General features: G+C 51.1%; 11 protein-coding genes across 11 annotated transcripts; 3 read left to right on the top strand and 8 right to left on the bottom strand.

Annotated features, from left to right (window-relative positions):
* Positions 1-491: 491 nt before the first annotated feature.
* Positions 492-1,958, bottom strand: M438DRAFT_294452 (esterase D). Its single transcript, XM_029901843.1, has 4 exons — positions 1,523-1,958; positions 1,244-1,464; positions 994-1,185; positions 492-937 (listed from the first exon to the last, which is right to left on the bottom strand). Exons 1-4 carry the CDS (start codon positions 1,785-1,787, stop codon positions 749-751), a joined length of 867 nt encoding a protein of 288 aa, XP_029762317.1. The 5' UTR covers positions 1,788-1,958; the 3' UTR covers positions 492-748.
* A 12-nt stretch (positions 1,959-1,970) lies between these two features.
* Positions 1,971-2,444, bottom strand: M438DRAFT_191143 (uncharacterized protein). The gene has a single exon (XM_029899249.1). The coding sequence runs from the start codon at positions 2,276-2,278 to the stop codon at positions 2,033-2,035; it is 246 nt and encodes an 81-aa protein (XP_029762316.1). The 5' UTR covers positions 2,279-2,444; the 3' UTR covers positions 1,971-2,032.
* On the top strand, positions 2,204-4,100 carry M438DRAFT_404656 (uncharacterized protein). Its single transcript, XM_029909734.1, has 2 exons — positions 2,204-2,405; positions 2,463-4,100. Exons 1-2 carry the CDS (start codon positions 2,306-2,308, stop codon positions 3,914-3,916), a joined length of 1,554 nt encoding a protein of 517 aa, XP_029762315.1. The 5' UTR covers positions 2,204-2,305; the 3' UTR covers positions 3,917-4,100.
* Positions 4,101-5,818: 1,718 nt separating this feature from the next.
* Positions 5,819-6,754, top strand: M438DRAFT_270930 (uncharacterized protein; the record flags this gene model as incomplete). Its single annotated transcript, XM_029900441.1, has 3 exons — positions 5,819-6,034; positions 6,105-6,360; positions 6,414-6,754. The coding sequence occupies 3 exons, from the start codon at positions 5,819-5,821 to the stop codon at positions 6,752-6,754; spliced, it is 813 nt and encodes a 270-aa protein (XP_029762314.1).
* Positions 6,755-7,987: 1,233 nt separating this feature from the next.
* Positions 7,988-9,578, bottom strand: M438DRAFT_316448 (mitochondrial carrier). The gene is made up of 3 exons (XM_029902691.1): positions 9,143-9,578; positions 8,943-9,083; positions 7,988-8,884 (listed from the first exon to the last, which is right to left on the bottom strand). The coding sequence occupies exons 1-3, from the start codon at positions 9,231-9,233 to the stop codon at positions 8,154-8,156; spliced, it is 963 nt and encodes a 320-aa protein (XP_029762313.1). The 5' UTR covers positions 9,234-9,578; the 3' UTR covers positions 7,988-8,153.
* A 521-nt stretch (positions 9,579-10,099) lies between these two features.
* M438DRAFT_294441 (putative citrate synthase) lies at positions 10,100-12,150 on the bottom strand. Its single transcript, XM_029901842.1, has 6 exons — positions 11,986-12,150; positions 11,855-11,919; positions 11,704-11,788; positions 11,598-11,645; positions 10,630-11,547; positions 10,100-10,570 (listed from the first exon to the last, which is right to left on the bottom strand). The coding sequence occupies exons 1-6, from the start codon at positions 12,094-12,096 to the stop codon at positions 10,382-10,384; spliced, it is 1,416 nt and encodes a 471-aa protein (XP_029762312.1). The 5' UTR covers positions 12,097-12,150; the 3' UTR covers positions 10,100-10,381.
* A 451-nt stretch (positions 12,151-12,601) lies between these two features.
* On the top strand, positions 12,602-15,546 carry M438DRAFT_294439 (uncharacterized protein). Its single transcript, XM_029901841.1, has 4 exons — positions 12,602-13,177; positions 13,232-13,480; positions 13,564-13,666; positions 13,721-15,546. Exons 1-4 carry the CDS (start codon positions 13,061-13,063, stop codon positions 15,340-15,342), a joined length of 2,091 nt encoding a protein of 696 aa, XP_029762311.1. The 5' UTR covers positions 12,602-13,060; the 3' UTR covers positions 15,343-15,546.
* A 1-nt stretch (position 15,547) lies between these two features.
* Positions 15,548-17,874, bottom strand: M438DRAFT_364276 (SET domain-containing protein; the record flags this gene model as incomplete). The annotated part of the gene is made up of 4 exons (XM_029907708.1): positions 15,548-17,117; positions 17,175-17,581; positions 17,693-17,734; positions 17,785-17,874. 4 exons carry the CDS (start codon positions 17,872-17,874, stop codon positions 15,548-15,550), a joined length of 2,109 nt encoding a protein of 702 aa, XP_029762310.1.
* Positions 17,875-18,257: 383 nt separating this feature from the next.
* Positions 18,258-20,614, bottom strand: M438DRAFT_334045 (uncharacterized protein; the record flags this gene model as incomplete). Its single annotated transcript, XM_029903671.1, has 4 exons — positions 18,258-19,806; positions 19,863-20,278; positions 20,332-20,436; positions 20,486-20,614. The coding sequence occupies 4 exons, from the start codon at positions 20,612-20,614 to the stop codon at positions 18,258-18,260; spliced, it is 2,199 nt and encodes a 732-aa protein (XP_029762309.1).
* Positions 20,615-20,897: 283 nt separating this feature from the next.
* Positions 20,898-23,164, bottom strand: M438DRAFT_334044 (SET domain-containing protein; the record flags this gene model as incomplete). The annotated part of the gene is made up of 4 exons (XM_029903670.1): positions 20,898-22,428; positions 22,480-22,889; positions 22,937-23,020; positions 23,069-23,164. 4 exons carry the CDS (start codon positions 23,162-23,164, stop codon positions 20,898-20,900), a joined length of 2,121 nt encoding a protein of 706 aa, XP_029762308.1.
* Positions 23,165-23,800: 636 nt separating this feature from the next.
* Positions 23,801-26,051, bottom strand: M438DRAFT_404648 (uncharacterized protein). Its single transcript, XM_029909733.1, has 2 exons — positions 25,825-26,051; positions 23,801-25,777 (listed from the first exon to the last, which is right to left on the bottom strand). Exon 2 carries the CDS (start codon positions 25,755-25,757, stop codon positions 23,922-23,924), a length of 1,836 nt encoding a protein of 611 aa, XP_029762307.1. The 5' UTR covers positions 25,758-25,777; positions 25,825-26,051; the 3' UTR covers positions 23,801-23,921.
* Positions 26,052-26,196: the final 145 nt, after the last annotated feature.

The raw sequence follows: 26,196 nt of genomic DNA, 5'->3' as shown, positions 1-26,196 counted from the left end.
CGAGATGCACGATCGATAGATGTTGTTGGGTGAGTGAAGGGCAGTTTCGAACAATGCACTCCGACACAGTGGGCGAAGGCGTATTCGAACAATGCTTCCGGCATGGTGGATGGGCAACATCGCATTCTTCTGGTAGTACACGTTGATCTTTGGGAATTGCATGTCGGGTGGATCCCTTGATGATGCAGATGCGGCTTTTCGGGCTGGACTTCCGTCAGGTGAGGCGATTTTGAGAGACCTCGGCAGTTGGTGATGAATATTGCAATGAGCTGCAAAGGTGCGAGCGTGGATGGAACGCTGAATTATGGTGTTGTTTACGCTTGATCAGCCTAATTGCCCTTGAGGCAAGAGTCATGCAGACCTTACCAACATGGCTTCTTCTTGTGGTCGTCAACGCGCAATCTTCGCTTACTGTCAACTTCTCGATCTCTCGTAGTAAACAAGAAGGCGCGCTCAACGCAAGGTGATGTACACATTTTCATCGCTGAATAGCTGCTTCGGTTTATACGGAAGTCGTTCGTATATAGATTGAGGTGGCCACAGAGAAATTGCGCTGGTCATCTCAAAGAGTATATTGGGGTTATATACATCGAACCAACCAGTTTATAGGATGGAGTGATATTGTCATCATAATTGAATATCGTTATGCGTGGGAATTTACATTGTGCCTAGAGGTTTGGTTTAAGCGGGCGGCTTGAGGCATAATTAGTGTGCCCACTGCCCCTCATTGTGTGTGAAAAGATACTCACTAGCCCAAGAGGTACTTTGCGGCATGGTCGACGTGGTCATCGGCGAAGGTAGACATGAAGTAGTAGCTGTGGTCGTAATCGGGCTGCATTCTCAGGTTGACACCCTTGTCGTTGCCTGACTCCTCGGCAGCCTTGGTCAAATTCTCGGGCAAGAGTTGGCCTTGCTTGTAGAAGTTGTCGCCGGTGCCCTGTCGGGTTGTATTAGCATGTTGTTTCTTTCTCCAGATGTCACAATGACACGTACGACATCGATGAGCATATCCAGAGGACCCTTCCACTTCTTGATGAGCTCGGTGGCATCGTGCTCAGCCCACTTTTCTTTCTGATCCTCGCCAAAGTAACCCGAGAAGGCCTTCTTACCCCAGTCGCAGTTGCTGGGGTTGGCGATGGGAGCGAATGCGGAAACGGACTTGTACTTGCCGGGGTTCTTGAGGAACTGAGAAGACGTGTGTCAGCGCTGTGCAGCAAGAAGCCAGAGAGGGGAAAGAACATACCAAGGTCAAGGCACCGTGACCACCCATGCTGTGTCCAGTGATACTGACTCTGTCCGAGTCCAATTGCTTGAAAGATGAGAAGAGGGCCTTAGGAAGGTCCTCGGTAATGTACGAGTACATGTTGTAGCCCTTGTTGTAAGGCTCCTTGGTGGCATTGACGTAGAAGCCGGCACCTGAGCCAAAGTCGTACGAATCATCCTCACCGGCAATACCGAGTCCTCCTATATAGATAGTTAGACGCAGCTTTGACGGGCGAGAGGAACAAGTAAGAAGACGTACTGGGGCTAGTGTCGGGGTAGACAACGGCAATACCCTTCTCACTGGCGCGGTGTTGGAAGAAGCCCTTCTCTGAGCAGTTGTCACCGGTGCAGGTAAGACCGGAGAGGTAGATGAGGACAGGGATCTTGGATGCCGAGCTCTTGAGAGCTTGAGGAGGAAGGAACAAGTTAAACTTCATCTCGCAATTGGTCGAAGCAGCCTTGTGGGCAAGCTTCAAGAGCTTACCCCCAAAGGAAGCGATTGTGGCAGTGGTTTCGACAGACATGATTTTGTGCTATGAGATAGGAAGTGACAGAGGAAGGCTTCAGAAGAAGACGAGATACGGCATGAGTTATATTAAAAGGTGGAATCTCGTCGCAAGTTCGGCATCCATGGCTGCCCCGCAGTCGAGCTTATGACGATGATAGCAGGACAGATCAGGAAGTAGAATCCGAACTTCTTACTCTTCAGGTAACTTGTTGCGAAGACGTGGACAGCCTTAGGCACCCAGAGTATAGCATATGCCCCAGACTAGTAGTAGAAGAGGAGGAAGCATAAGCTAAGGACTGGAAAAATAATTTCATGTCGTCCCTGTGAGGAGCTTCGCCTTGCTGACCTCGACGCGTCGGAGCGTGTTGAACCGAGTGCATCTCGGGCGGTGTGCAGCCTTGGCACGTAAGAACTGGCAGAATCAATCGTCCCCGGATTTTGCGACAAGTTTTCGAGAAAGCGACAAAGCATGATCAAGGTGGATAAACACGCCAATTTTCTTCTCATGAATTACGCTTGACTACAACAGCAACAATGTGTGGCACCGCTGGAGTCAAGCGTAAGGCTTCGCCGTCGGGTGTCTCGAATTCTGTCAAGCGGAGCAGAGTCGACGACACTCAGAATCTCTCGGATGGTACCTATTCATGAATCTCTTCAATCGTCATTGTTTCTCCTCTAACCACTCTACCAGATGCCAGCGAGCAGGCCGACCTCGAACAAGACCAGCACGATGCCTCCTCTGTCGCATCGCCCGCCTCGACATCTCGGACCTCGACTCAATCCTCGACACCCAAATTGACTAAGGCACAGCCCAAGCCTCGCGAAAACAAATACGCCTGCGACTTTGAAGGCTGCACGAAGTCTTACTCCCGTCCCGTCCGCCTCCAAGAACACAAACGCTCTCATACCAACGACCGTCCCTTTGCCTGCCCTCAGCAAGGCTGCGACAAGACCTTCCTTCGCGAAAGCCATTTGAAACACCACATCAAGGCCAAACACGACGACGTCAGAGACTATGTCTGCGACTGGCCCGAGTGCGACAAAGGTTTCCATACTGCTCAGCGCTTGAAGCAGCACAAGAAGACGCATGAAAATACAAAGCCGGACTTCCTCTGCACCGGCTTTCCTCCGTGCAACCAGAACTTCCGCAAGCAAGACACTCTCGACAGACACATTCAACTTGTTCATCTGCACGAGAAGCCCTTTGTTTGCGACCAGCTCGATCGCTTCACTGGTCTGCCGTGCGATGCTCGGTTCAAGACATCGACTCACTTGATCGCCCACAGGGATCGCGAACACAGCGGCAACCGTTTCTGGTGTAAGATCTGCTCTCCCGAGATGGCCGACGTCGATACAAGTCTGAACCAAGACGCTTTCACCACTGCTGTCGGCTTCCCTACATATATTGAGATGCAACAACACATCAAGACGGTCCACCCACCCACCTGCGCGCAGTGTGGCCATATCTGCGCCTCCAATCGCGACCTCAAGGCTCACATGGAGATCCAGCATGGCGACATCGAGGATCGTCGCAACTACGTCTGCGAATATCCGGGATGTGGTCGTGGCTTTACCAAAAAGGGAAACCTTGTCGTTCATCAACGGAGCGTCCATGCCAAACAGAAGCAGTTCATCTGTGGAGAGACGGACATCACAGGCTCGAAGCGTGTTCCAGTATGGGATGGTCGCGGTGCTTGCGGTCGTGCTTTTAGTGCAAAGGCGAATCTTGAGGAGCACGTTCGTACTCAGCACCTGCATCTTCCTGGTTATGTTCGTCCAGGCAAGAGAACTAAGCAAGAGGAGGATGAATCATACACAGACCTCCCACCCGAAGATCACAACTCGGTCCTCGCAAGACTCACTGGAGTTGGCTACGAACACGGAAGAGACATTGCCTGCCTCGACGAGACTTGTCCGCACCGCTTCGTCAAGCCTTTCGACTTGGAGGTCCATCTCGAGATTGTTCACGGATACACCAAGACAGAGGCTATCGAGGCTACCGTCGAGCGCGAAGCTCTTACTGGTGGGCAGTTCTGGCTTGGTGGACTCCAACCAGATTTCGAAGAGCAGCGTTTGGCACACCAACTGGACCTGGCCCTGCATCAACCTCAAGGTGATTTGATGGACCCCTTTCTAAACGCATGACCTCATCCTCGAATGTTCGATATGACACGCTGTTCTAGAAATTGTCGGTGGACGCGATACCAAGACCGTGGTTACTAAACGACGCGCATATTATGTTTTTATTGCCCTTCATACCCGCAAGCGAGAAGCATTCTGTTTTAAAATAGCTAGATACCCATGAAGTAATTGCAAGTCCATATCGCATATAGACAATGACCCACCTTGTGCAGAAAGGAGTACAGAGAATGGCTTGACATCTGTTCACCGTAAACAATGGCCGAATGAACAATCGTCGTCGAATCCTCCCTCCTTTGTACTCTCGTACACAAGTGTTAGGGCACGACTATCGACGGCTATCCAAGGCGTGGCTTTTTATTGAAAAGCTCGAAAAGACGAATGATCAACACAGTCTATGGAAGCACCCCGGATTGACTTTGCCGCGTGGTCCAACGATGTTATTGCATGCATGCAGCAAAGCACTATCACTTGCTTTGGCTCGACGTCTCTTGAGTCAGTCCAGGGCAAACACTCGATAGCTGAAAGCGTTGTGGAATATAAAGTGTATGTCCAAGGCAGCAGTCAGGGGGGCGAAGTCCACTGCCAAGTGCATAGCACCACCAACTTCTTGCTTCCATCTCGAAATTCTCTTCTTCTTCTCGTTTCCGCATGTCTTTCATAAAATTGGGAAGGTTTGATATGATTACGGCCGCTTCCGTGAGCCGCGCCGTACTTTTGAGCAACTCAGCCCGCAGTGAGACAAAAGAACGAATTGTCCGTGCCGATAGCGAGGGGAAATGCGTAGCAGCCGGGGGTCTGGAATCGGTTGCGGCCTTCCCGTCGATCGCAACGCACGAGCAAGGAGACTGCAGGAACGCGTGGTGACAAGAGTGTGCAGGTGAAAACTCGCCTACAAAGACCTCTTCAAGATGGCTGTTGGGTGTCAGACCCTGCAAGCCGTTAGCAAGTGCATTTCCCTCTTTCCCATCCACCGCCGATGGCTTCGTTCGCCGAACACTAAACAGAGCTGGCTGATGTTTAACGGAGAGGGTTCGCGGTTTGCCTGTGGACATGCTTGAGAGGCGCTGAAGCCACGAGCGCCGTCGCCGTGGCGCTAGTGCTGGCTATGCGTCGAGGCTATTGGCATGGACCGCATGTCAAGCTTTTATATTGTCCATGGCCCAAGTCATTGATATCTCTGGAAGGTGTAATCATATACAACTTGACTGTTCCTTCTCTCAAAAACACACTCGCTTTCCATTGTACATACTATCGCTAAACCTTCTGGAGCATTATTTGCAATTTACGATCTTTTTAAACTGGAAACACAACTGCCCGGCCGTTTGGACAGAACCACCAAACCTGCGACACCGATTGTTACAGAAATTCGTCACATTCATTCGAGTCGAATTGTTTCTTTTTGAGACGTCACAGAGGAAACAGGACAGTCGTAATTTCTGAGGCTCTATTGAATATGAGAGGGCGTCGCTGAAAGGGAAAAACATCGAGAAATTTACAAGTCCTCGTCTTGCGTCGATCAAATCAGCGTTCGCACCTGCCGGGATGAACAGATGGGGTGCCTCATCCAAGTGCCGCAACGACTCAACGGTCGGCATTCACTCTGATCCTCTTCTGGGGCTGCAACAACCGGCTTCTGCATCAGCACTCGCCAGCGCCTCTTCATCGGCCAATCATGCATCATATCCATACTCGAGACTTGAAGTGCGGCAGCCTCGTGCGAAAAAGTCACATGGCGTTTCGCTTCTAGCATCTACACTTTTTTGTCTGGTCATTCTCTTGTGTTTCTGCAGCCCATGCGTGGACGCTGCAGCTAATCCAAACGATCACGAAGAGCAAGCATCGCAAGCCCTAACGAGTAGCGAAAGTATCCTTCTCTTCGACCGGAGCACTCCCCCGGAACCACTTATGCACCTTATCAGACGAGCGGAGCGTTCGACATCAACGTCTTCTTCAGCTTCGTCCATCTCTACCGCCACTTCTGGCTCTTCAGACGCGCTTCCCAGGCCTTTCGATACTGGCCTGGGAAACAATTTCACGACTTCTACCTGTCCGACTTTCTTCAAGGCCTTTCTTTCTGACGAAACTTTTAATGAATGTGTTCCGCTATCTCTTCTTTTACAGGTGAGCATTTGGCTCTAAGCACCTTCAGACTCCAAACACGAGAGCTCGAGCTAACGTTAGCCAAAAACAGACATCTACTTCTTTCTTCACCGTACAGAGATCGCCGGTTAGACTGGCGCAAACACTTAGTGCATCATGTAGTGTCAATTTCGACACGTGCAGCACTCTGATGGCCTCGCTTGCAAGGCAGATCCAGTCGCCTAACAATTGCGCAGCAGACTTGCAAAACCAGAATCCTGTGGCTATGCAGGCTTACGATGGCTTTGTGGCTTACCAATCACTCTATCATGCTGGATGTCTACTCAACAGCGAAACAGGCGCATACTGTAAGTTTCGGGTTTCCGTGCCGTCGTCGAAGTAGACACTAATGAGGTTTCAGGCTTCTCAGACGCAGTAACAAATGCGACATCACCAACCGATAGCTATGTCTACTATCTTCCTCTAGGTGTCTCATTACCTGGCACCACAGCACCAAGTTGTTCCGAGTGTCTCCGAGACACCATGTCTGCATTTGGCAGCGCCGCGACAAATCGCTCGCAGCCAGTCTCAAACGTCTTCGCCAGTGCGGCAGCAATGATCGATCTGACCTGTGGCGCCGACTTTGTCAATGCAAGCATCCCTCATCAACCCACCAGCGCTGCTGCTTCTCTCGCGAGCACTGGTCTGGGAGGACTGGGAAGTATTGCTCTGCTTGTCTCTCTACTCACTGTCTTGATGTGAGGTGATCCTATAATTTTCGATTCTAATGTCTATACTTTTTGATTGCTTTATACTTTGGTTGGTTAGCGATGGCGCTGGAAGGTAGAATGTATGTATATACCCTGTTCGAAATCGAGGGAAGGAGTATCTGTACAGAAGGAAATGTAATTTGAACAAAAGGATCCATTTCATCAACCACTGTCTTCTGAAAACATTTCACTCTGCAATGGGACATGGTGTTTCCTCCTGCACATGGGGCAAGAGAGCCATGCTGAATTGTCGGTGCTACCTACCCCTGCTTTGCCCCTTCCTCGAGCCCCCCCCTTTCTCTCCCAGGCTGGCTGTGTGGACTTTTGAAATCTCTCTGTCGCAAGGTAAGAACGAACTCGATGTCCTGACCTGGTAACAAGGAACTGGTCGAAATCGTTCTTGCTTCCTCGTCTCTCCTGGCTTTTGTCAACGATTTGAATGAATGCACGAATGGATTGGACCAGTAAAGTAAGGATATGAGACACAATTTGCAGCAGCAGAGTCAGGAGCCTGTTGTCAACGATCACTGTGTTCGACACTGCAACAAGCCCAGCACTCCGTGTGCTGTATCAACTCCGGCTTGTTTCCAGATACACCCTTATTCATGGCCTTCTTCCATTCAAGGATAGTCTTCGATCGGAGTTTCCTCCTTCGGTGGAGATGTCGATCACGCGGAGAGAGCCTCGAACTCTACAGCAGAGTCATCAAATTTGGTAGGAACGATAGGCGATAAGACTCCCGATTGGGTCACAGACGTCGTTGTCTTTCTTCTGGTCGATGTTTGATATATTGATGGTGTGTTGATGAGAATGACGGGTTAGAGATGTATCGGTTTTGGATTTACATCTGTGGTCGTTGGCCATGAAAGCCGTGAGTACTTTCTCCTGAGTAAGTTGTTAAGTTAGGTAATCAAGCTCTCTGCAATGTCCCATATCCGGCGCGTATTAGTGGCGGTAGTCCTTGGTCTGTCGTCAAAGTCGATTGATGAGTCGTCTGTGACCTCGACGGCTGTATCTACGGGACGCGAATATTGTTCATCTTGTTAGTAGAGACAGAGATCTTCGACGAAAGCATTGTTAGCTCATTGCATACTTGGTAGAATGCTTGTGGATGATGTTGATGGTGAAACCTTTTTATGACAGGGTCATCCCCATCGCGAAATCGACTTGTTAAATTTACGTTACACAGCATGTTCCGAGCACGTTACTCGGCAACAACGTAAAGCAGTGGGACAAGTATAAGTTGGAATGCATATGATTGTGCCATACGTACTGTGTATTTCAACAGACGTTGTTGGCAAAGGCTATCGCGCCTTCGTCTATAGAAACCTCAAAATGCTGCGAATACCTCACGCATGTCTGAATCACGCCCTCGATGTGAAACAACGCAATCAGTGGGCCTTAGCCTGAACTTTTTCGCCAGTGAGGCCCTCTACCATCTCTTTGGCAATGTCTCCAAGAGCAACCATGCAGACGGTTTGCCAGATACCGAGACCGATGCGGGGAGTGACACCGCGGTAGAGACCCTTCATGCCGTTCTGCGAGTAGATGTATTTGAACGCTTTGCCGACAGTCATGTTCTTGGGACGGTTGGGGTCCTCCTTCTTGCTCTGCATCTCGACACGGACGACCTCGATGGGCTGGTTCCAGGCGGAAAGACCACCACCAAGAGCAGATGCGAGGATCTTCTCGGGAGCACCAAGCTTCTCACCGTTTTCCTTGCCAGTAGCCTTGCGGATACCAGACTCGGCGACACGGGAAAGACCGAAGCGGGAACCCCAGTTGGTGACCTGACGGACGGCGACGGCGTTGACGCCCTTGTTGATACCACGGATACCCTCAGCGCGGTAGATGTTCATGAATGTCTCCATAGTGCCCGGGGGCTTGATGCCAGCCGCCGCCACCTTGTGCTTGGTGATCTCAACCGTCTTCATGCAAGTGCAGAAACCCATGGTTGCGTAGGCCTGGGCGAGACCACCGACCATACCACCGGTGATACCAGAAACGAAGTTGTTGGCGCCAGCGTTGCGGGCGTAGAACTCGGCCTCGGATGCGACGAAGAGGAGGACAGCGCCCTTGGTGGATGCTTCGATCCAAGCCCAGGGGATGAGACCTTGGTAGACTGTGTAGAAGGCATGTTAGCGACCGTCACGCGCAGGGTTGATTGCATGCAGACTTACAGCCAAAGACACCACCACGGCCCCAGATGCGGCTAATGGCTCCTGCCATACCGTCACTGCGGTTGGCGGCCATGGTAGTCTTTACGACTTCCAGGGGCTGACCCAGGGACGTGACCTCGAACAGGTTCAAGCCAGCACCCACTGCAGAATACGCGTTAGCACACTGCGACTGTCGCTACTCTAGCATCAGTTTCACTCACGCAGCAGGTTGCTGAACTTGACAGGCTTCTTCTCGAGCTTGGGAGGAGCGGCAACGCCAACTTGGGCGGCAGCGGGAGTAGTGGTGCTCATGCTTCTAAAGATGACAGCGGGAGACAAGGCCGGACCGAGGCAGGAGTGTGCTTCTTCGCTACAGTTTTATGGTCGTCGACGAGAGAGGGGTAGAAGCAAAGAGTTCCTGAAGACGGGCGTAATCGGGGACTTTTTGAGAGGACGAGAGAAGAAGAGAGAGGGGAACGCGCTCAGGGACGGGCTGGGAAACAAGTGTCCAAGTTAGTCTGGGGAGAGCTTCAACTTGATCCCGGCGCCTGCAGCATCCAATCTTTGACATTGTGCCAGCCGCCATCCTTCATTCTTACTAGTCACTCACCTGGAAATCTGATGCTGTACGAAGAGGTGAAGAGAGAGCAATTCAAGAAACAAAAGAGCGGTCCTCTCGTCACCTCTGTCACTTTATCTTATTTGCTTTCGGACAATTCATCAGACCATTCATATTACCGCCCGTGACTACCCGCCCCGGCTATCTATCACCATCTTCACTTCGGCTTCTCCTCACCGCTGCGTCCCGCCGATTCAATCCAAGATAGCTATGAGATTATGCAGAAACCCTCATCGAAACGCTTGTTGAGAATTTGAACCTTGTCACACCAGCACATTGCTATCGCGTTTGTTTGAAAAAGCTCACTATAGACACAGCTCGGCCTTGCTGACCATCCCCAAATTCTCGGCCTGCTGACTCGTGCACCAGAGCTCCCCTTCCCGATACCGTTGAGCTCGCCGAAGCCGAAGGTCAATTTGTTGTACAACACAACACCACTTCAACCATGCAACCAACCGGCTATCTCGATTTCTCAATCGTTTCATGGCTTACATGTGTCTCACAATTCCTCCGTAATGTCGTATCTCGGGCTTCTAGTCACCCAACATGCTCGAAATAGCAAGACTCCGTTCTGATATCGATTCTAATTGTCCGAACTCGGGGACCCGAATATGTCCGTTTTCACTCGTTGAGTAGACCATGCACGTAGCACTCTCGGTCAATCATGTCATACATGGTTCTACCATACACGGCATCACCAACACAATCCTCAGCATCAGAATTATACAGAAATAATCAAGGCGTTTTATATGATATCAACCCTAATTGCTCCAGCGCAAAAGTCATAGTAGAATACATGATAGACCAAAGTCTACTCCCAATCTTCAGATCAGGTTTAAATTTAAAGCTTAGCACCAACAAGCTTGGCCCAGGCGTCGGTGGAGAAGGACTTGGGGCGCTCGATGGGGGCACCGACGGCGCGGTCGATGATGAGCTGGGGAAGGACACCAAGAGCACGCGAAACACCGAAGAGAACGGTGTAGAAGTTCTGCTCAGTGAGACCGTAGTATTGGAGGAGGACACCGGAGTGCTGAGAAATGAAGCGTTAGCTGGATGTACTTGCGACTCTAGATTCGGAAGAGGACTTACGGCGTCAACGTTGGGGTAGGGGTTCTTGGTCTTGCCGTGCTCGGTAAGAACGCCAGGGGCGATCTTGTAGACCTGCGAGACAAGCTTGAACATAGGGTCCTCGGGGAGCTTGCGCTGGGCGAACTCGCGCTGAGAGACGTAACGGGGGTCAGTCTTTCTCAAGACGGCGTGACCGTAACCGGGAACGACACGGCCCTGCTTGAGGGTAGACCAGAGATAGTTCTTGATGGACTCGTCGCTAAGGTCGTTGCCGACCTCAGCCTTCATCTCGGTGAGCCACTTGAGAACCTCCTGGTTGGCGAGACCGTGGAGGGGACCGGCAAGACCGTTGAGACCAGCGGCGAGCGAGAGGAAGGGAGAGGAGAGGGCGGAGCCGACCAAGTGGGTGGTGTGGGCGGAAACGTTGCCACCCTCGTGGTCAGTGTGGATGGTGAGGTAGAGTCTCATCAGCTCAACAAAGTCCTGGTTCTCGGCGAAGCCGAGCTGGTTGGCCAAGTTCCACGAGTAGTCCTTGTCCTTCTGGGTGGCAGGGACCTTGCCGTCCTTGAAGACGTTGCGGTAGATGCGCGAGGCAATGTTGGGGAGCTTGGCAATGAGGTCCATGGAGTCCTCGAAGGTGTGCTCCCAGTACTCGGCCTTCTTCATGCCCTTGGCGTAGGCCTTAGCGAAGGCAGACTCGTGCTCAAGAGCGGTAACGGCGATGGAGAACTGAGCCATGGGGTGGAGGGTGTTGGGGCAGCGGTCGATGAGCTCCTCAACGAACTTGGGGAGGTCGGAGCGGGCAGCCCACTCAGCGGAGAGGTCGCGGACCTGCTGCTCAGAGGGAACCTCACCGGTAAGGAGGAGCCAGAAGAGACCCTCGGGAAGAGGCTCCTGACCACCGGGGGCCTTGGGGAGAAGCTCCTGGCACTCGGGGATCTGCAATGTTCTTAGCTGTGGTTCTTGGAGACATCGATTGAATGGCTTACGGTCTTGCCGCGGAAGCGGATACCCTCCTCAGAGTCGAGGACGGAACCCTATGTGGATTGTCAGCCTCGGAAACAATTTTTCCAATATCATGTTGAATTATCGTACCTCCCAGACAAGGGACTTGATGCCACGGGCACCACCGTAGACCTGGTCGAGGGTAACCTCACCGACAACAGTGTTACCGTGCTCCCTGGAGCATCATCTGTTAGCAATTGATCTAGACAGCTGGACGGGTCGGTATGGATAGTGAACGTACTTGCGGAGCTTCTTGATCTTCTCGATCTCGCCGGGGATCTTGGCGGCGAAAGTCTCCTTGAGCGACTACAAGGTCGAGTTAGTACGGCGGGCGGAATGCAGCGGCATGTATCTGGCATGGTCGAGGCGTACAGTGCTCTTGGAAGAGTAGGCGCGGGTGGCATTGAGCGCAGCCTGTCTCATGGTGGAGGGAGCGGCCATGGAGGCGCGCAGGGCAGAAGAACCGACTCTCATGGATGCCATTATGACGGATGTTGATTGATAAGGAGAGATGATAGAGAGAGACAGAGAGAAAAGATGGGAGACGAGCTTCCGAGCTGCACCACTGCGCATGCCAAGACTGGCGTGCGGCTCGCCGGTCCTCCTAATATTGCATGCTGGCAGCCACCCACCTCGACATCACTGCACTGGGGTTTTCTCGGGGAACACCACCCTCGACAATCGAGGAGGGGTTGGGACATGTGCTTTCACTTGTTCTCGTTCCGCTGACGCTGCTTGATCCTTTGTGCTGCTGTATTCTCCTTGTATATACCAACATTCACTTGATCTTGTCTACCAATTCAACACACCAAGTGTTTTGACCTCGGCTGTCTGATCCATTTGTCCACTCCGTATTCTCCGTTGCGAACTTCTCCAATCGCTCGATCCGAGTCCGACCATCGTTGGTGAGCTCGAGCCCACTGCGTCGGAAGGCCCTCTCCACTTCGGCCCGCAGAAACTGCGACCCTTGCCGAATCTTTTCCTTTCGCCGTCTTTGTCTTCACCAGAGAATACTTTACCAGCAATCACTTCAGTCTCCTCACTACGGTACCATCAACACTCGACGCGTTCTCGCCTTCTCCATCCGCCCAAATTGCTGTCGCTGCGGCTCTTACTGTGCTCTTGTGACCGGTCGCTCTGCCTGCGTAAGAGAGCTGACCCGATAGCTGTAGACACGTCAACTCCAAAAACTTCGTCTCAGTTGAATAGCACTCGCTCATCAGCGTGAACTTTTTCCTTTCACTTCGCAAATTAGGCAAAAGAGAGACCTTCTGGTCGTAGCGCGCCTGATCACTTTCACTGTCACTGCTCTTGCTCTCTATTTACCGACGCAGCAGTCAGCAGTCTCTGGTAGCTTTCAGTAATCGTCGCATCTTCTCTGCGTAGCGCATACTCGGACCCTTAGATCCTCCAATTGGATCATAGGTACTGTATTAGCACAGTAGACATGGCGAACGTGGAACAGCTCGATCCATTGTTGCAGTCATTGCAGGCTCTCAAGCCCCCAGGTGCATCTAAAGGCAAGATTACTGCCATCACGAACCTCTGCGTTGGAAATGTTCAGGTAAATTGCTCGAAGATATGCATCTTCTAGATCATCAACTCACTCATATTACAGTCAGAATCAGCAATCACACAGAAGCTCTATAGGCATCTCAAGAGAACGCCGGGAACTCACAAGCTTGGAGTTCTTTATGTTGTAGACTCAGTGACTCGCCAATGGATCGAAAAGGCTCGTCAGTCGTCTCAAGAACTGTCGGGCGGTGCAGCGCCCGAGGGCACGTTTGCTGCAGGAGTACACAGAATCACCGAACTGCTGCCATCTCTCATCAACGACACAGTGCAGAATGCTCCAGCTGACCACAAGGTATGTCAAGGCACTTGCAAGTCTGGACTCGCACGCCCGATTCAACATGACTTGTACACTCAAATGCTTACTCATGCCTGTAGACAAAGGTAGAAAACCTAGTTCAAATTTGGGAGCGCGGCAATACTTTCCCTGCTCCTACGCTGGCTGAGATCAAGAAGCAGTTGGCTGAACCGGTGGCTCAAAGTAAGTACGGCATGATTGCAGATATGTCATGTTGCTAATCCAGTTGCTCGACAGATGTTGCCTCGACTACTCCTCCTGGCAGCCCTCCGCTCAGCATGCTCGTTTCTCTGGGCCTCCGCCAGCCTCCGCCAGCAATGAGCGCTCCTCAGGTAGCCCCCGCTGCTCAAGCGCAACCCGACGCCTCGAGCATCCTTGCTGCTCTGTCGCGACTCCAGCCTATGCCCGCTCCAGCTGCATCTGCTCAACCACCGCCTCCGCCTGTCATACCCGTTCAAGCCCCTTCAGCAGCACCGCCTGCGGACCTCGCGGCCATCATGGCAGGCGCTACACGAGGATACCAGACTCAACAGTCTCAAGCACCTCCTGCACCTTATGGCTACCCTGCCCCACCACCTCAACAGTCCTACGGCCAGGCATATCCTCCCCCCACACCAGTTGGAGGAATGCCCCCAGCATACCCACCACAATACCATGCGCCTGTGCCCTACCAACAGCCAGCACATCAGCCGCCAACCCCTAGCACTCCCAATGCCCCCGGCTCATTCTTGCCCCCACACATCTTGAACAACCCTCAAATACTGCCCAACGTCCTTCAATTGATCCAAGGCCTTTCTCAAGAAGGCATCCCACAAGAGCAATGGGGAGCTGTGCTCACCGCCCTATACCCACCCCCACAGCAAGGCCCTCCCGCACAGGATGCATACCCTCCTCGCCCAGAAGACCGCGGTCACTACAGAGAAAGGTCGAGGGATCGCAACGGCCGCAACCGAAGCCGCTCGCCAGAACCACCTCGCAACAACAACAACAACAACAACAACAACCCTGGTCGTCGCGCTAGTCCTGTGTATGGTACCTACGACGCTTCTCTTGCCCAGTCCGCCCAAGACCATGCTTCCTTTTCCGACAGACGTGGAGGTAGAGGCCGCGGCCGTGGCGGTCGCAACGACTATCGCCAGCGCAGTCCACCTTCTGCCCGCACCCCTCAATCAGACGACTCTCACGCTCCTCGCAACATGCAGCCCAAGTGGATCGAAATAGACCCCACTTTGCCTGACAACCACATCAGAGTCCTCAGCAGAACCCTCTTCGTCGGTGGTGCCAACGGTAATGAAGCCGAACTACGTGCAATCTTTGGTCGCTTCGGTCCCGTCCAGACATGCATTGCCAATGAAGACAAGCGCCACGCCTTCGTCAAAATGTGCAACCGCCAAGACGCCGTGGCCGCAAAGACCGCCATGGAAACGACCAGAGATCCCGACGTCCTCGCCAAAGCCCGCCAGACCAAATGGGGCGTAGGCTTCGGCCCTCGCGAATGCTGCGACTACAGCAACGGTGTCAGTGTTATCCCCATCGACACTCTGACAGAAGCCGATCACAAGTGGATGTTGACTGCCGAGTATGGAGGTACCGGTGGTAAGGAAATCGTAAACCATATGGTTGTCGAAGAACCCGATATCGAGATTGGCGCTGGTGTGTCTTCGAAAGCTATGAGCCGTCGCGTTGGTCCTGATGGTGGAAGTCATCGGGGTGGTCGTCGTGGCGGCCGTGGGGGTGGCAGATTCAATCACCAGTCCGAGTCTCATGCTCCTCGCCCTGAGCCCGTTACCATTGCTCCCCCTCCTCCTGTGCCTGGATTCGGTTTCATGAATTTGCCTGGAATGCCTCAGTTCCGTTAGTACGGCGAGGCCTCGTAAGCATAGCACGATGCATTCCTCGATTTTAGGCATGGCGGAACAAAAGGTCACAGCATTGTATATCAGCATTACTTAACAAACAGCAGTCATTCTTCTGCAAGTGGCATATCAAATAGCGAATGCCGCCAATAGTTTATAGCAAGATAGACTTGATTATACATATCCATCCCTTTGCCAACTCCCTCCATCATGCCAGCTGCATACTGAAAACAATCTCATCTAGCTGCTTTTGCATCTCCTCAAACCCAATCTTCGTACCATTCAAGATCGTGTAAATCTCTTCGGCAAGATCACAGTATCCTAGCGCCAGCACACTATTACCCTTCTCGAATGTATCGGCGCTGAGGAACAGAAGCGCCCACACCACGTGAATCTCTGGTATGCCGTTTGTGCGATCCATGTTGATGTCGTTGCCGTTGACAGAGAGGATGAAACCCAAATCGCGGATCACTTGACGTGCATTGAGGGCCATAAGATCGAATTGTTCTTTGCTCTTGTATATCAACATGAGCATGGTATGATGATTGGTGACACCTAGACGGGGTAGCTTTTCATACTCAGGGTAGAGAGGTGTGATTGTATCGACTAATTCTTGAGCCTTTCTGATGACTTCGGTGGCCGTGGCTGGATGTGTTTTCCACCTTTTGAATGTGGCGGCGGCGTCAACGAGATGTTTGTACATTTTTGTGTTGGGTGTGATATATTGCTCGGAAATGCACAAGTTACATGTACATTGGAAGCCCCAGTTCATCTGAAACTCCTCTTGTTGGACGGATGGTAAAGGGGAATGCTCAATGTATGCTAGTGTGATCTCGGTGTTCTTTGGGATATCGAAGTTGGCTCGTACAATCATCATGTCGCCGATGAAGTTGCGGTGGCAGTTGGCGATGCATGAGTGATTGATGTGAGAGACTTGATACCAAAGCCCAACCGCATCAGCACCTGTCTCGTGGATCTTGTTGAGCTCTGTTGGTGGAGTGTTGACGATGGCGTGTTTTCCAAAGCTGAATACGTTGCGTTTCAGTAACGAGTGGACTCTGAAAACGTCTACTGCAGGTAGTCCGTCAACGAGTGGGATAGTCTTCTGGCTTTCACGAGTGCCGTCAGTGTGCAAATCCAGGATGTGGGCCAGAGATGGATTGTCGACGATCTTCCGGACGGTGGCACTGAAGAGTGCGGCGTACGAGCCGATATGCTTAGAGTTTTTGTGCAAGTCCATCATCTCAGCTGCCTTCGAGGGACCGCTCTTGGGGTGCGGCTCAGCAGTGAAAGCCTTCTCACAAAGTACAATCCCACCACATCTGATGTCTTCTGTAGTGAACAATCCACGACCTGCAATCTTGGATGGGCGTATCTCAGTTCGTCGAAGGAAGCTACCGTACTCCGGGAACCTGGCTTGAGCAGTGATAGTCATGGCTTCAAAGTCGTATTGTCCAGTCATTTCTTCCGTGAGTCGATTTTCCGTATGTTCCAGCATTTGGATGCCTGGTTTGTGTGAGGGCGAGATGTTGAGCAAGCGTTCAAAGGTTGATTTAGCAGTGAAAAAGTCGCCCAGCCTGTAAGAGGCGGTTCCGGCTCGTAAGAGTGCCTTGTCGTCATGAAGATCTGAACCGTCGTCCTTCGAGATGGAGAGTAGGGCTTGAGTCTTTGCCAGGTCGTACTGGGTAGCTTGTAAAGCTGCTGCTGACAGATTGCGGTGGAGGTCGTTCTTAAGTGCGGTGTCGTCGGTGACCACAAATGACAAGCCACGTTCGTAGCTAGCGGTCTTGTTAGCCAGAGAACCAGCCTTAGGAAACCATGTTACCGTAACATACCATCTGATAGCTTCCAGAACTTTCTCTTTCTTCAATGCCGCGTTACCTTTGAGCTTCCACTGAAGCGCTGAATAATTGTCTCTGCTCTGCCACAATTTAGGAACTGCAACATGGTCGTCTGCAAGGAGCACCAGGTTTGATGGGTTGTCGACTCTGATGTAATGGCTGCCGCCCGCTTCCTCGAAGAAAGGCTCCTTGATCAAAAGTATGTTGCCTTTAGCCAGGAGAGTACGCTCTTTGACAGTGCCGTTGAACAGCACATTAAGTCGCTCTACATCGGTCGTCTCGTCTTCAACGCCATTCGTCAATGGCAGGATGACACTGAGCTTTTGAGGGTAACCGATGGTGCGAACCAGAAGTACGGATCCAGTGTGATGAGTTTGCACTTTGAGATCCTTGAGATAGATCTGGAAGAAAGTCAGTACGAAACGCAATGCCATTAAGCGCTCTGAACTTGCCTTTCGTAGCTCTGTATATGATTTGAGACAAGGTGGGTATGGTTCACAGAGGGACATTACTTGATTCGTGTCTTTTGCTCGTTCGATAAGTGCGGTCTGATCCTGCAAAGAATAGTCAGATTTGTAGTCTTGAGTTGAAAATGAGGCCTCACTTCATCTGCATAGTATCCTATGATGTCGTCCTTTTCGTGTGCCGTGTTTCGAGGCTGGCCCTTTCGAGCCTTGGCCATTTGATACGCCATCTTTTGGGACTCCATTTGGATAGAATGACTGCGGGAAGTCTGAAAAGTTCACTGAAGATGTCGGTGTTGAGTGTGAACAGAAGAATATGTACTGAACGATGTGCAGAGTGACCCGAAGATTGCGTCAACAGATCGGTTTGTGACGGTTGGAGACAAACGGAAGGTGTTTGCGAAACTCTTTAGGATCTACTGAATCAGATCTACTCCATGGCACCTGCCGAAATGCGCAATGCAAGGGTCTCACGAGACTTTCGCTCATCGGGAAACCAATCGATTGAGGCCGATACCTAATTTAACCACGCGAAAGCTGCCAAATTGTGATACCCAATCCTTTGTGTTCTTTCCTCCTGTTTTGTTGTCTACCCATAATCCCCAGCGCCCAACTATCCGAATTTGCCGTACTTCTTGTACATACCAGAGATGACACCGTTGGTGATGATGTACATTTCCTTGGCCAAGCTTTGGAACTCAAGCGCCAAATCGAGATGACCTCTGCGGACAGCGACCTCCGTGAGGTTAGTGAGCACATCGACCATTATCATGTCCGAGTAGCCGTTCGTCCGGTCAAGATGAACTTTCGTTCCCTTAACTGAGATCTGGTAACCCAGATCGTTTGCCAACGCGATTGCGCATTCCTCAGTCTTGTCGAGGTCTTTTGCACTGCGGTAATTGAACATCATGCATGCATGCGCTTCAGGCAAACTCCAACGAGGCAGGCTCTTGAGAGTCGCAGTTGAGTAGGCATGGATGGTAGTAATGACCAGGGCTTGAGCTTCTGCAAATCTTGCCATGCCTTCAATGTTGCTCAGGAGCCAAGTCAGGGGCTGTTCAGCTGCTTGAGTGACTAGCAACTTATGAAAGGCGCTACGTTGAGCCTCCGCCGTGCAAAGGTTGCAAGTACACATGAAGCCGAAAAGCTTTTGATACTCAGCCTGACGTATCTCGGGGTCAGCATGAGGCTTGCGATAGGCCATTGTGATTTCGGTGCCTTTGGGGATGTTTTTGGCTGCACGCAAGATCATCATGTCGCCGATATAGCTATGGGCGACATTAGGAATGCATGAATGGTTGACGTAGGAAGCGTTTACCCAGAGGCCGACTGGATTCTGAGTTGGATATTCGAGGACGCTGACATTGGGGTTGTTGCCGAAAGGTTCACGAGCGTTGCTCTCGATAGCTCCAAAAGCAGCACACTCGATGATTGAATTGACCAGGAAGACATCCACCACGGGAGTATCATCCACCATCTGAAGTGGCGTCTTCGTCCTGTGGAACGATCCAGCATGCATGTCAAGCACTTTGGGTGCCAGTGATGGATTTGCGAAGATCTTCCGGATCGTCTTGGACCAGAGCGTTCCCGCAAGATTCCAGTGTTCAGTTTGAGTATCTACATCAATCAGACGGGTGACGTCTGTGATGGCTGTTGAAGAACGATAAGCCATTGCAAATGCCTTTTCACAGGCAACAAGATCTCCACAGGCAAAGTCTTGCGTAGCGAAAAGCCCACGTCCGCGATCCTTAGTGGCACATACTTCGGTCCTGTTGATGAAGCTGGCGCAATCGACATGCTTTTTCTGCATGGCCATTGATGAGAAATCGTAGAGACCAGTATCCTGCTCAATCAGCCGAGCCTGGGTCTTGCTTAGCTCTCTGAGCCCATCCTCGTCCGATGGGGAGATCGCGAGCAAGCGTTGATATAGCTCTTCGGCAGCCAGAAATTCGCGGAGATGATAAGAAGATCTACCAGCTCGGTACAAGGCTTTGGTGTCCAGCTTACGAGATTCATCGTCGTTGTGTCCGGTAAGTGACTCCAAAACATCGGATTTTGCAGCATCGTAGTTACCGGCAAGCAGATTCACGGCAGCACGGTTGCGATGAAGGTCTCTCTTGTACGCCTCTGTCAGACCGGAGGTGTTTAGGCCAGACGTGTAACTACACAGTGGTTTTCAGTCGGCTGTATCCCATGTCTGGATTGGCGTATAACATACCAGTGAATTGCATCCGTGTATTTCTCCAGACCCAAGGCGTGATTGCCACGCTCTTTCCAGCACGCAGCAGCTGTGGGTATCGGCTTTGACGGCGTCTTAAAGAATTCGAGAGACAAGGGGTCTTCTTGGCGAAGTATCTTGACGTTCGACGGGTGGTCAACTCTGAGATAAGGAGAGCCATCGCAAAGCTCGTAATATGGCTCCTTGACCACGATCACGGTGCCTTTGGCGAGCATGGCTTCAGGAGGTGAGGTGCTCGAAAAGAAGAGCTGAATTTTCTCGACATCTCTTGCTTCATCTTCTACCACATTGACGAGAGAGACCACATTGTTGAGGTAGACGGGCTCTCCAAAGACGCGAACCACGAGTGCTCTTCCTTGGTGATGTGTATGGATACGAAGGTCTTTAAGTAAGATCTACACGGCAGTCAGTCCTGAACAAAAGGTACCGAAGTCTTGGGAGGACTTACCTTGTCGAGAGCTGCAAGTGGTTTGAGGCAAGGTGGGTAGGATGTGAGAATGGGCATAACCCAGCGATCTATCTCCTTTCCATTTTCCAACTTTTGCTGTGCGAGCTGTAGCAGATATCAGTATACGAAAATTTGTAGGACGTGTGAATATTACCTCGGTGGTATACTCCTCGCTCAGACTCTCTCTTGTATGCTGTGCTACGCGCAGCTCCCCCTGCCTAGCCTTTGCCAGGTCATGAAGCTCAGTGAATCGTGAAAGAAGAGGACTAGGTAACTTCGACATCGTGGGTTGCGACTAGCGAAGATGCGCTGATCGAAAAGCGAGGAAGTCGAGGTCGACTCCGGAGATATTGAGATGCGGGCAAGGGTGTGGTGGAAGAGCGTAATCTCACTTGTTCGCGGTGAAGGGCGAACACATGACTTATTTTTTCTTTTTCTTCTTTTTGTTTTCTAGAATTTACTTGAACCTCCTTCAAAATTGCTTCATGACTCTGGCGCACGATGCAATGTTCTCAGGCTCTGTCCACTGAAATTTCTTTGCTTCTTAACCCAAGAGAATCGATCGATCATCGATCTACGAGTTCTCCGTAAGCCACGTCCCACGCATTGGATGTACCGTTCAAGGTCAGATATATCTGTTTGGCCAGCAACAAGAACTGCTTAACGACCTCCTGGTATTGTTCCTGTTTTGCAAGGAGAAAAAGCGCGTCCACCACCCCTCTGGTGGGAACTCCATTTGTAAAGTCCATCCGTACTTGTGACGCTTCCGTCGATATCTGATAGCCACTTTCTCGCAACAAGCATAGTGCATGTTCGCATGACTTGTCATAATGGCCCAGACGACTGTTCGAGACCATCAGAATCTCTTGCAGCTCCCTCAGTGCGACGCGAGGCAGTCCGTTGAGCGTGGAATAAGTCTCTTCAACTCTGCCGATGAGGGTTTGTGCCTGGTGGATCCGGTCTTCCAGCAAAGCAGGGTCTTCCAGGTCTTGAGGTAGTCTGTGTGACCTTACTTCGTCGAAAATTGGTTTCCACTGTGTGTTGCAAGCGATTTCAGCAGCACAAAGCTTGCAGTCGCAATGAAACTTCCAGATTCTGTTTAGTTCTGCTGTGCGTCCCGGTTCGCCGATACTAGGTGACAAGTATGTGGTTGTGATTTCGGTGCCTTTGCGAATGGGTTTAGATGCTCGGACCAGCATCATATCGCCTATTATGCTCCTGCTGGTATTATTCAAACAAGAGTGGTTCAAGTACGACGCATATGCGAAGAGGCCAACCGACTCTCGTTCTTCGTTGGATGAGTATTTGGTACTGCCATAGGGTTGTTGGGCGTGCCCAGCCTCGAAACCGTAAACGTTGTGGTCGATGATTTGCAGGATTTGAAAGACGTCTATCACGATTTGTCCATCTACGTATGGTAGGTCGGCGTCACTTGAATAGGTCGTGCCGCCGTATAGTGCGAGTATTGATCGAGCGAGGGACGGATTAGCATAGAGCTTTTGCACTGTGTGAAGCCACAATGCAGCTACTCCCTTCCCACAGCCACCGTAATAATTCGTACTACTGATGGAGTGATGGTCTCCCGAAAGTTGGGGAGGTGGATGTGAGATGGTAAACGCCTTCTCACAAAAGATGAGTTCACCACAGACGATGTCGTCTTTAGCAAATACTCCACGCCCATGGCCTTCTGAGTCTTGAACCTCGGTCCTGTTGATAAAAGTTGCATGGTCCGCGAGTATTTGATCTTCCAGCAAGGCTCTGAAGTTGTAGGCACCGGTCGTCTCTTCATGTATCCTTGCTTCAATCTTGCGTAGCTCTCCGAGACCTTGTATGTCAGCTGGCAAGATTGAGAGTAGACGCTGATATATTGCTCGTGCCTGTGAGAACTCGCGCAATTTATAAGCAGCATCTCCTGCACAACGTAGAGCGGTGCAGTCTGTTGATTTCAGCGTATCGCCCGGTGCTGGGAGCGACAAAAAAGCGTCGGCCATCGCCAGGTCATACTGACCAGCATGAAACGCAGCTGTGGCGCGACTGCGATGCAGGCTCTGTCGTAGCTCGTCATTCTCGGGATGTGTTCCTAGGCCGCTCGTGAAACTGAGAAAATGGGTCAGTCTAGCCACAGGGAGGTTTGATACGCATGCATACCAATTTACTGATCGACTGTACTCTCCTATTTCCAGTGCATTGTTGCCTTCCTTCGCCCACTCCATACTTGTTTTTGGGACCAATGGAGGCGGCTCCGCAAACACTCTAGGAAACATCTCATGTTCAGGCTTGAGGACTTTGACATTCGAGGGCTGTACAACTCGGATCACCCTTTTACCATGATTCATAACGTAAAGCGGCTCCTTGATCGCAAGTACAGTGCCTTGCGTGAGTATTGCCGCTGGTGGCGAAGTGCTAGAAAAAAAAACTTCCATATGGCTGACGTCGTTGGTGATATCCTCAACCACATTCATGACAGGGAATAGCGGCCCCAGTTGTATAGGTTGTTCGATTGCACGAACCAAGAGAACTGAGCCGTGATTTTGTGAACGAAGATTACCAAGTCGAACCTTGTAATGTGTTAGTCCTCGCGCAGAAATAAAGAAAAACCACTCACCCTCTTTAAATCTTGGAGTGATCTCAGACATGGCGGGTCTGCATCTTGACTTCTGGCGTGCCATACAGTATGGTGCTCAGTAGCCTGGATGCGTCAATATCTCAGCATGGTTAGATGACGATACGAACGTACCAATTCCGAATGCTCCTTAACAATTTCATCTCTCTTGAGTTTTATGCGCTCGGTTCGCTTCGAGTCAGACTGGAGGGGATGTTGATGTTCTCCCATGAATGTGCTAGTCGTGTTGTATTAGATGGATGTGTACCGTGGAAGATGTGTTCAACGGGGCGGCATGAACAACGCGTGGCCGACCAGGACTGTATGCACACCATCTCTTGTCGACCTTATGCGACAACAATGCTGCTGAAAGATCTTGCATCCAATAAGACTCTAAGGCTCGAAAAGGATCGATCAAGATCCTGATGAGCACACAGCTCGTTGGGTTACTCGCGCATCGCGAACAGGACTGACAGTGGCATACATTGAAGGGCTGAGCGAACGGAAGCTGATTCTGACTTTGCTGATGGAACGAAGAAAAAACAGGTGTAGAGAATCGAGAAGGCGAGCACGATGAATCGTTAGGCGAATGTGGTTGCCTCAACAGCCCGCATCTGTACAAGGCGGCTCGCTTTTTATGCAAGTTATGTAGGGTGTGGCGTATGCACTTGCATAACACGATTGAGTGCTTGCTGTACACTAATTTGAAAGCGATTTTCTGTATACCGTCTCTAGGACCTGGTGTTATCAATCAGTCCATCAAAATGCACAGTCAACTTGAAACTCGGGAGTAAGTCCAATGAGAGCCTTCGAAGGGATTGCTGTTTGGTCAACAGCCAACTGAGACATGAAATTGGGCTGTCCTCTAAAAGAAAGACACATTCTTGTTTCCTCTTACTAGCTAAAAAACGACTACACTAAGACATAAAGGTCCACCAAAAACAGCGCTGCCCTCAAAGCAAACTAATCCTTTTCCTACAATGCAAGACTAAGACAGACTATCGGTACCCGCAACTACGTAGTGACCGGAAGGAAATTTACCAAAAGCATCGGCGGCGTTGTAGCCCAGACTCTGCATCCAGAAATCGCGCGACATGAGTTCAGCCTCCAATCTGCGAATGACAGTGCACAATCGCTTCTCTTTTGCTCCTTCGGGGAGCAGAATGTCGTTATCCTCCGACTCGGACAGATAGTACTTGGGAATGGAGGGTAGACACTTCAAGATACTGATCTCCTTTTCAGATAGGATTGGACGGCCCATCCAGAAGTCTGGCAGTGGATCTTCCTGAGTACCGAACCAGGAGGGCCGTTCGTGGTGTTTTTGTGCACGCGCCCTTTCCAGCTCCTCTCGTTTTTCCTCGTCCCTGATACATTGAGCCAAAGGATGGCGAGATGGTAATGGGTACTCAAGGCCGAGATTGCTGAATCGTCTCTTGCGAGTGCCACTGGAAGCTGGACCCTCGTAGCTTTCGGTGTATCCCGTAAGAATCTTGCTGGCGCGACGACGACGAAGGTCTTCGTTACGCATTCGAGGGCCTATCATGGCATCGATGATACCGTGTCGTGGGCGCTCGACGCTGTCGTAACTGGCATTGGAGGATAAAGCCGAAAGCGGTCCCGCGCGTCGATCTGTCGTTTCTAGGCGATTGTGCTTTTTCTTCTCATGCCATCCTCCCCTCCCGTTTCGCTTCAACTTCTGTGCATATTGTTCCCATTGACAGGCACCGCAAGGATTGATGCTACCACAGTCACCGTTGAGACAGTGTCCCTCCATATCTACTATCTCTTCAGCTAGGCTGTCCTTAGCAGCTTGTTGAGTGCCGCCGAATGTCTGTAGCCGGTCTCTACATCCAGAGCACATGGTGGTGAGACCGCAGTGCAGATTCTTCTTGCAATAACCATAGCAACCCCGAGAAAACTTGTCGGCAATGCCTTGTAGGGTTTGTCGACAGCTTGGACACTTGTTTTGGTCCTTGCAGCTGGCTAGTATCTCTCCGCCGCAGTCGACATCAGGACCATCCGAGAGGGTCTTCATTGATTCAGCCAGAGGTTTGAAGTCGCAGAAGGAGCATGCCAGTCCGAGGCACTGTCCATTCAGCAGCTTCTGCTTAATGAACTTCCACTCAGTAGGACCAGGGCTTTCGTTTCGGAGCTTGAGTATGAGCTTGCGAAGATATCGATTGTGTACGCATCTTCGCAGCTCTACTACCCTGAACATCAATTCAGTCTTATGTCCCATCTCCCTGACCGGATTGAATGGAGCTGGGAAATAGCCAGGCACGCTGGTAGGAATGATAGCATCTCGAATGCAAGTCTCACATCGAAAGCACCGAGACAGGTTGCCGCAAGACGCATCGGTGCAACTGTCTTGTTCTCGTCGAAGGTATGCCTCGTTTGGCTCCTCTAAGCCACTGCGACATTTATGGCACTTCATAAGGTTTGCACAAGTGCCGTCTTCACACCTGGAGCCTCGGCCGAACAAGTTCTCCGTAGCCTTTGACAATTTCCCGATGCCACAAAGACAACAGCTTAGTTCGTGGCATTTTCCGTCTTTAAGATCTTTCAAAATAGAGGTTTTCTTGGCCGTACTGAACATGCCCTTCTGAAGTTGAGCTGTGATCTTGAGAAGGTTCTCTCGATGAACAAATTTGCGAAGCTCGTAACAATCTTCGTCGGGATTTTGTAGAGGCCTGAAAAGCCGTTCCAACGCGTCGTCATCGTAGAGTCGTTTAATTAGAGTGGCTTTGTTCCCAGTGTGAGGAAGTCTACGATTCTTGAGTAACGCTTGGAGGTCGATGTTTCTCATACTAGGATAGTCGGACATCCTTATATGATGGCTCTAGACTACCATGGTTAGCACTCGCTGTAAGATAAGACCGAATGAAGCTTACGAAAAGGAAGCCGACGGCGCTTGGTGTTGAGGTGGCCAAGAGTGATCGAACTTGCGACAAAAGCGGAGGCACAGCAAATCCGAGGCAGCAGGTTGCTGGAGACAGTGGGACAAGAGAAGATAAAGGTCCTCGAGGCCCATGTGTTGATTCTCGGCGAGACGCACTAAACGTGCTGGCAGAACATGATTGCCACGGTAACAAGTTAGCAGCGGGCCAGGATTTACCCCATCGAATTTGCTGACGAAAGTGGGTGACTTATTGTAGAGCTCGGCTGTCGGTGCGGGAAACTCTCTTCGGACTCGTATCTCGGCGTTTCAGACTCGCTATGGTCTTTCCTCTGGGAGCAAGGAGCTGTAGATTGAGAAAGCTCAG

This window comes from Aureobasidium pullulans, assembly GCF_000721785.1.
Source record: "Aureobasidium pullulans EXF-150 unplaced genomic scaffold scaffold_6, whole genome shotgun sequence".
Lineage (NCBI taxonomy): Eukaryota > Fungi > Ascomycota > Dothideomycetes > Dothideales > Saccotheciaceae > Aureobasidium > Aureobasidium pullulans.
The sequence above is the reverse complement of the archived record's forward strand: the minus strand, read 5'-3'. Positions and strand labels throughout refer to the sequence as shown.